We start from the raw sequence: 9,100 nt of genomic DNA on the forward strand, positions 1-9,100 counted from the left end.
TTTCTGGTTTTTTAGACTAATTACCAGTCTGGATTTCTGAATGACAATCCAATGCTAATTAATCTCACTGCAGTTCTCACAGAAAGAGACCCTGATAAGAACTTGCCAATTAACGTAAGGAGGAGAAAAAAAAAATCAAGTCCCTGTTTTGTTTTTTCTGGCATTCACTTCTGGTCAGATGAATATCACTTCTGAATACAGAGATGGACTAAGTATGCAAGCCAGTAGAGAGATTGCTCCAAACTTGCCCAGGCTTTACTAGTTCAGGATCTAGATGTTATTTGTATGTCCTGTCACTCTTGCTGCTTGACATTGCTTGCTACAACTTCTATAAGCAGGAGTGAGATAAAGTAAGGCAGCATGACAAGTGTCTAGCCATCCCCACAGGGAACTTTTTGCAGTGTCCCAATGTTAATCAATACCATTGGAAGTCTGAAAGAGAGCAGTTTGGCAGTGTGGGTTCTAGTTTTCACTTGGTTTGTTAGGGCCAGATACTCGGCTGATGATGGTTACTCCCTTACCTGCACCAGCTCTGTGAGACCAAGATGAGTTATGGGTACTCCTTCAGACAGGTCAGCCAGAGGGCTCTCACAAAGTAAGACATACAGCAAACTCATGGGAAGTCCTGGTTTATACCATGATGGTTGAATTTAATTTTTCTTTTTTCCTCTCTGTGCTTGCAGGTCAGAAGATTCTTCACCACAGAAGTGATGTCTTAGAAACTGTAGTCCTCATAAATCCCTCAGATGAAGCAGTTAGTACGGAGGTAAGTAAGAAATACTTCGTTGGACATGTCATAAAAGCTCCATTAAGTGAACATGATGAGGGCACTGAAGCAGATGTAGTTGAGGTAATTATGGCACATCAGTCACTACCTGCCAGTTTAGAGACTGACAAACTGAAATACTATTTTTCAAAGTCTTAGCAGACACTGACAGCAGGCTCTGACTGTGAATGAAAGGGTGCATTTGGAATAGATATAATGAAAAAAGTCACCCATCCCTTGATATTTTCCCTGATTTTCCAGACTCCTGACAAATTGTCAGAAGCATAGGACAGAAACACGCCTTTGATCCCAGCATTCCTTTCCTCATAATACATCAAATTCTATTCTTGATGCAGTGGAGGCAGTTGTAGTTAACCTGCCTCTGCTTTTCTTTTGCTTTGCCATTTTTTGGTAGCTCTAGATGCCTATTTTACATAGGAAGAAAGTGTCCGAAGGTGCCCAGGGACAAATTTGGGTCTGAGAGGAATTACCAACTATGTGGTGGTGACGCTAGGTTGATCTATGTGTGCTTCAAAAAGCATGTGACATGATTAGTGAACGTGGAGAGCGCCCATAAGAGGACTGCCAATTCCTTATGAACTAAGTAGAGTCAAAGAACTGATTGTGTAGCTCAAAGACAAAATTTATTTATTTAGCTAGTGAGACTGAAGGTTGAAATAATAAGGATAATTGCATTGCTGGTCTGTGCTGGGAAGCACTGCCACTGTCTCATTTCATTTGGGAGACAAAGCCGTTCTGCTGGTCGTCACTGGTGAAAAAACTGTTTTGCAGTCAATTGTTAAATAATGTTGAATACAAACAGAAAAAAGGACTCCAAAACAAATGGAATTTCTGAACCTGTAGAAGTTTAAAAGCCACCTTAGTCAATGGGAACTTACTTACTAAAATTTAAGTGAAAATCTCTTACCAGCCATTAGAGGTGCTTGGTAAGGACAAGGTCACCAGGACAGCAGCTCTATACATTCATTCTGAGTAAAAAGCCATATAGTGTGTGCATGTGTGAAGGGGTGGAAGAGACAAAAAACTGCCAAAAGGAGGGAAATGCTATTTCTGTGACTGTTGCTTGTCATTCCTTTGATGGATGACTACATGGAAGAACATGATCTGACACCCATTAATGATTTCTGAACCCTGGGCTTACTCCTTTGGCTCTGGAAGATGTTTGGCTATGTTACTGTAAATTTTATCTCACAAGACTGTGGGAGGCAATCTTTGCTTTGCTTTCATTCTGCCAAACTGGTCACAGTCAGACAGATGAGACTTAACTTGGCTGGCTAAACTGGGATCTGAATCGACACATTTCAGAAAGAGGTGATTAGGAAGAGGTGTCATAATTAAATCAGAGGTTGGAGTAGACATTCTCTGTTCACTATGGCAAATAGAAAACTTAATTTCATATATCAAAGATTTACAGGGTGCATCTGAGGGAGACAGAGATATACCATGAAGCTCTGACTTCACCAGAAGAGGAACTTCAATCTGTTCACTCAGGAAAACAACCAAAACGCACAAAGAAACAAAAACCAAACCAAAGTAAAACAAGAGCAAAAAAAAGAAAACCAAGCCAAACGGACAAACACAAATAATAGAAATACAATATACCTGGTAACCTGGCTTTTAATAGCCTTACCTGCTGGTAGTCCACGCATGAATATGCCCGAAGCTCCTGTCATGTTCTGTCAAATGCCAAACACCTCCCCATAAGAGAGAGGCCCAAAGGGAGAAAGATTGTTGTTTCCTGAAGAAAACCTTGATGAACATTTACTTCCTTTCTAGGAAGTCCCCAGTCCATTGCTTGAATGTTCCTGTTGACTGTACCATAGGTTTGAGAAACCACTGATCTGCTGATGTGCTGGTCTCTGTTCACACTCCATCTTAAACGCTGTTTTGACTGAGCCTATATCTCGCTGTGCACTTCTTTCAATCAATTTTGAGCTTTTACCAGCAGTTGAACTGAATGGAATCATTGCCTTGCAGTATTTCTTCTAAAATTGAGTGGTCATAAAATCAGGAGACAATTTCTGGTAGTCCTTCAAAAAACCTTATTTACACCCAGACACAGAATTTATGTGTCTCTTAAGGTCTTCCATGTGTACACATTATGAACTGTAATCTACAAATATTTATTTACTTAGTTTTTTGGCATAACCCTGCAGAATGTATTTTCTTGTCAATTAATAAAATAGGTTGAAGGGAAATTATTTGACAATCACATATCAGTGATTCACAAATCAGGAAGTAGTTTTATTGTTGGAAAACCTGATGAGTTTACATGAAAGTTATCAGACTGATGAGCACTGCTGGCAACAACAAAAGAAAACTTAGAAGAGGAAGCCAGTTCTGATATGGTTTTAATAGAATGAAAACAGAAAAGATTTGAGTAATGCATATCAGACAAATGTTTGCACTTATCTCTATTTTTGTCTGAAATAGAAATAGATACACTTAATCCCTACATGGTATTTCTGAATTTATCATTATTTAGTGCAACTAGTGGCAGAGCAACATTAATCCTACATTTAATTAAATGAACTTTCTGCTGTCACTTATTTAATAAAGTAACAGTGAACATGTGGTAGAGTTGGGATCTTCTTTGAGGTACATACTCTCCAGCATGTGTTTTCTAGTTGTATGGGAAACATGACTTGTTGAGCAGAGATTCAGGTTAAGCCTTCCTGGCTCAGCCTCCTGGCATTCACAAGAGTTATTTAGAAAAATTGATTGTTTAACAATCAATATAAACCTTGGAAAGAATATCGTGCTAGGAGAGCTGAGTTGATTTGTGTCATCTCCATGGAGACAGAGCTTGGATGCAATATCATGTGGAGTTGTCCCAGATGGACTCTGCTCGTTTGCTCAATTAGTTTAATATGTGGATAGCCTTGTTCTGGAATCACTGTTCTGGTTTGACTTAATTCTTCCTTAATAGAAGAATTAGTGCTTTGTACTTGAAATTCATAGCTTACCATGGACTGGATTGGTTTTTCAGTGTTTGGTAAGACTTCTGAAGTATTTGCAAAGCATTTATTCAACAGTATGGAATCTTACACAGGTTTTGTTTAGTTTTGCTCCTAAATTTAGAATATATGGCTTTATCTTAGCATGCACATTAATCTCCCCCTTGGGAGTGGTAAACAAGAATAATTAGTAGCTGTAGTGAGGGTCAAGTAAAGTAACAAGCATTTGCTCTTAAATAGTTTACCAAGGTTGTATGATGCAATTCTGTAAAAGTGTACCAAGAACTATACTATTAATAAGTTTGTTGTTAAAAAAATGATTTCTTCATTCAAGTTGTAGTCTTTCCTGCTCCTTGCTGTTTTTTCCATGCCATTAATTTCGTTTGTTCTTCAGACCTTCTTTCTAATAGCATCTTGCACCTCCTTTTTGTTTCATGTTTTCCCCTTTCTCATTGTCTTTTGTAAACAGCACTCTACCTCCATAATATTTGGGAGCCCTGTTCCAGAGACTGGTTTTAAATTAGGAGAGAGAAACTGTATGTTCTCACTGGACTATTGAAACACATGGTTACTCCCATTATTGATGTTTATCGATGTTATTGATTTCTCTTTTTCACTCTAGGTGCGCTTAATGATCACAGATGCTGCGAGGCACAAGCTCCTCGTTCTAACTGGCCAGTGCTTTGAAAACACAGGAGAGCTCATTCTTCAGTCAGGATCCTTCTCCTTCCAGAACTTCATTGAGATCTTCACAGATCAAGAGGTATGTTTAGAAAAGTGTCTTCTATGCATTGTTATGTGCTGGCAGAGATTCCTAGAAGTCTAAAAGTGGCTCTCTGTCTTGTTAGAGTTACCACTGGCAGCCTGGTGCTGCTGCTCGTTACTCTCCATTACAGGCTTTCTCACCAAACTTTTGTTTATTTTACTTCAGATTTCATGTAAATTGCCTAAAAAAGTAATTAAATATTAATTTGGGAAATCAAATTACAGCTTTTGGAAAGAGAAAATCAAGGAACCTTCAACAATGGAACGAGATAGTGCTGTGTTTAAAATACACAGGTTGTTAATCTGAGGTGAACATACAAAACAGTTGAATTGAACTTGACACCAGGCTCTTGCCTGCATTAGCTTGCTAATTAGCAAGCGGCACTAATGAGACAGAGGGTGCCTGTTAGAATAATATTTTTTTAAACCATCTACCTGCTTAACTTTTTTATCGTAGTGTCTAAAATACAGCCAGTGAATCTGTAAAACTTGTGGGTTTTACATTCCAAAAAGATAAGCAAGAAATATACCAGTATTTAATGTCATTTGTTTCATGACTTGTTACTTTGCTCTCTTCCTTAATGTGCTGTGTCTGAAAGCTCCCATAGGGCAGAAATCCATAGTAAACAAGCTGTCATAATTAATTTGGCTGCCATGTAAAGTATATATTTAAATAAACTGTATGGCTGCATCTATACAAATTTAGTTTCCACTATTAATTAAGAGCATGTCAGTACTGAGATTTGAAAGTTCAGCACTGAGGCAGCATAGTTTGAATGAGCTCTAGTTTGACCTTATTGTATCCATATGATCTATTCTCAAAGCCTCTTTGTTCAGCAAATGGCTGGGGAAAGAACTGGATTCCTGCTCTCTGAGACAGTCTTGGCACCTAAAATTCACAGGCACTTCTCAGAGTTACTTTTCTATGAAATTACAAATTCAAGTTCCTTATGTCCCTGTCTAAGTAGCAACACATAATTACTTTATGGCTACATGCAAAACTAGGGACAAATGCTACCATTACAAAAAAAAAAAAAATACTGCTTGGAAAGTGAAGGGATGGGGGTTGGCCATGAGCTGCAGATGCTGTGGGATTGCTGCAGCAATGGGTGTTCAGGGAACACTCCCATGGGCTATGACTAAGGCTCATTTGGCTCATCTCTGTGGCTGGCGGTGTGGTCACCAGCCAGCTGGCATGGCTCTCAGCAAGTGTTGGCTTCCAGCCTATTGTTTCTAAAGCCTTGGGGTCTCAGTGTGTCTGCAAGCTTTCACAAAACCAAAGCAAGATAATTTTTGCCGTACTATTCTTCATGTGTGCAACATTTTTTAAAAATTAAAAAAAAAAATTTGAGAAAAAAGGTCTAGAAAAAGCGGCTAATGGTTTTCTAAATGGTGACAAGATGGAAGAATAACTGTGCTGTCCTGATCCTAGTGGACTTGGCAGTGCCAGATTTACAGTTGGACTCTTAATCTTGATCTCTTGACTCTTGATCTTAAGGGTCTTTGGCAACCTAAACAATTCTATGATTCTGTAACCTTATAAGGTGGGAGTAAGTGTTTCTGGCCTCTGCCCATTTTCACTTCACTGGGCCAAACCTGAACTAAGGTCAAGGAGTGTCCTTGCAAATAAGTAATTACATTTTGAGAGATACTTGTATCAAGTCTATTCAGAAATCTGTCCCTAGCATGCAGGATTCTCTTCAAGTAAAGCCTGAAAGCAAGATATTAAATTTCTCCTATGTGGGAAGGTGTAGAATGTCCCACTCTCCTGCCTCTTCAATAACAGCTAGAACAGGAAAATCTTTCTTTGTGCCTTTGTGATTCAGGGTAGGAAGCAATAATTATGTTTTCTCTGAGCAGTCAACTTACTGTTTGTCTTCACTAGCTGTGATGCCTTTAAATCTTAAGCATTTCTCAACAGATGTCTCTCAATGTTTAAAAAGACATTCAGGTTTACAGCTATATTTCTTTGCTCACACAATGGTTATGAATTTGGAGGAGTGGCTACATCTTTGTGTTACTGTCTATCCCTACTGTCACCATTTGAAATTCAGATCCATTGATACTTTTTGTGAGGCATGACTGAATTTTCTATTCCTAACACTTACAATCTGTGCCTGGAATAAACTTCCTTTAATTTTTCATTAGCCTGGGCTTCCAATGGCTTAACACGTCATACATGCCAACTTTAAGGAACAAAAAAGTCAGAATTTAGAAATATGAAGCAGAAATCCAAGTATGGTATAATATAAACTGGAAAGGACTCACCCCAAGCCTTAACACAGTACATTCATTAGCCCAGTATGTTGCCATATGTTTTTTTTTATCTAGAAAAAATCGGCCCTTCATGAGAAACAGTCTGTACTCCAGTTTTATTTCCTTATCTATGCAACAGACTTGGATTTATTTATTCAGAGGAGATGATTTTTTATTACATTTGGCTCTCCCTAATGTGTTTTCAACCCTCATCAGAGACGTATCATAAGGAATACTCTTGAGATTCTAAATCCATTTCAAAGCTATCATCCATGATGCCCCTATTTTCTTAATTCTGTAATAAACTACATCAGTGATTCCCCTATTGTCCTTATCTTTCAGCCTTTTCAGTATTTCCTCCATTTATTCTTTCTGCTTTTTTTTTTCATTTGCTGTCATTCATACCGGGCCATGTCACATATGGGTGAGATCTATTTATATTCTTGTCAAATGGCTTAGATACTCAGTAGCAATGATACAGGAAGGTAGAAAATATTTATTTTGGGCTTTATTTATCTCTTTGTTGGACTGAGTTTTTTTTTATAACAGCCACTGCATCTTTGTTGAATTCTATGTTTGGTAAATGCTAAAAATAAGTTATGTAACACAAAGAAAAAGTGAGACCTACACACAGAGACACCCTAACAGATCTAACACAATCAAACATCATTAATCTTTTATATATTCATTTCCTCTGTTGATACAGCTTGTGGTCCAAGACTTACCAATTATTCAGCTGTAGTGTTACCTATATCATCCTTTTGAAAACTGTTCTTAAAGCTTGAGCTGACAACTGAGTCTCTGCAAAGAAGGTTATGGTATTTTGCACGATGATGTGCTGACTTGTTTTCCACTGACATTTAATATCTGAATTACTTCTTTATAGAAGCTGGGTGATCTCTTTGTTAAGGGCAAATATAACAGAAATTAGCTACATTGAACTGAATTGTCAGTTTAAAAAAGTCAAAGTATCTGTGGAAGTTGGATAAGGTAAAATATGCCACACTTTTCATGTTTGCTTATCTGAGACCATCAAATACTGGTTTTTTTGTTCAGAAGTAATAGAATTGAAAACAGCTCTTTGCACTGTGGCATGGAAATTCACATTTTCTGTGCCTTTATTGCAGCAGTTGGTTTTGGTACTAGAATGTTAAGAAATGCTGTCAAAATTAATGAAATTACTTTCGATTTCAAATTCTGTGATCCATGAATTTTAAATCAAACTACTGACAAGAACATTTTTAACTGTATTTTTTTTATTGTTGTTGTTGAACTTTCTTTGGCTCTGTACTCAGAATCTCAGAAGTACAGAACTTAGAATCATATATTCATATGATCATATGATCTTATGATTAACTTAGAATCATATATATAGAATTGTTAAGGTTGGAGATGACAAATTCAAAGAACTGTTTGGGCTGGAAAAGATCTCAAAGATCATCAAGTCCAACTCTCACCCGACACTGCCAAATTCAACACTAAACTATGACCCCAAGCACCACCACATCTACACATCTTAAAAACCTGCAGGGTTGGTGACTCAACCACTTCCTTGGATAGCCTGGTTCGGTGTTTGACAACATTTGGGGAAGAAATTTTCCCTCATACCCAGTCTGAACTTCTAGCAATTTGAGACCATTTCTTGTCATCCTGTCATTTGTTACTTTGTTATTTGTTACTTATTGAACTTCTAGCAATTTGAGACCATTTCTTGTCATCCTGTCATTTGTTACTTGTGAGAAGAGACCAGGCCCCCACCTGGCTACACCCTCCTTTCAGGCAGTTGTAGAGAGCAATAAAATCCCCTGGAGCCTCCTTTTTTCCAGGCTAAACAACCTCAGCTCACTCAGCCACTCGTTATCAAACTTGTGCTCCAGGCCCTTCACCAGTTCTGTTGCCTTTCTCTTGACATGCTTAAGCACCTTAGTGTCTTCCTTGGAGAGCAGGCCCAAAAATTTACAGCTGTTTCCATTTCTGAAATGTTAACTCATTTCTTAATGTCAGAATCACAGAATCATTAGGGTTAGAAGGGACGTCTGGAGATTATTCAGTCCAAACCCTCTGCCAGGGCAAGATCACCCAGAGCAGGTGACACAGGAATACATCCAAGTAGATTTAGTATCTCCAGAAAGGTACTTCACAGCCTCCCTGGGAAGCCTGTTTCAGTGCTCTGCCATCCTCAACATAAAGAAGTTCTTCCCCATTTTGAAGTGGAACTTGTGTTTTAGCTTATGGTCATTGCTCCTTGTCCTGTCACTGGCCAACACCAAAAAGAGTCTGGCACCATTCTCTTGACACCTGCCTTTGAGATATTTTATATGTATTGATAAGAACC

At 38.2% G+C, this 9,100-nt stretch overlaps 1 protein-coding gene across 1 annotated transcript in view; it reads left to right on the forward strand.

The window, feature by feature from the left end:
- MAP1B (microtubule associated protein 1B) overlaps positions 1-9,100 on the forward strand; it is a 70,595-nt gene that overhangs the window by 44,667 nt on the left and 16,828 nt on the right. Inside the window, exons 3-4 of the mRNA XM_058864835.1 lie at positions 684-766; positions 4,367-4,507. Of these exons, the coding sequence (XP_058720818.1) occupies positions 684-766; positions 4,367-4,507 (224 nt within the window). The remainder of the gene's footprint in view (positions 1-683; positions 767-4,366; positions 4,508-9,100) is intronic.

This window comes from Poecile atricapillus, chromosome Z (assembly GCF_030490865.1).
Source record: "Poecile atricapillus isolate bPoeAtr1 chromosome Z, bPoeAtr1.hap1, whole genome shotgun sequence".
In the NCBI taxonomy this organism is placed as follows: domain Eukaryota; kingdom Metazoa; phylum Chordata; class Aves; order Passeriformes; family Paridae; genus Poecile; species Poecile atricapillus.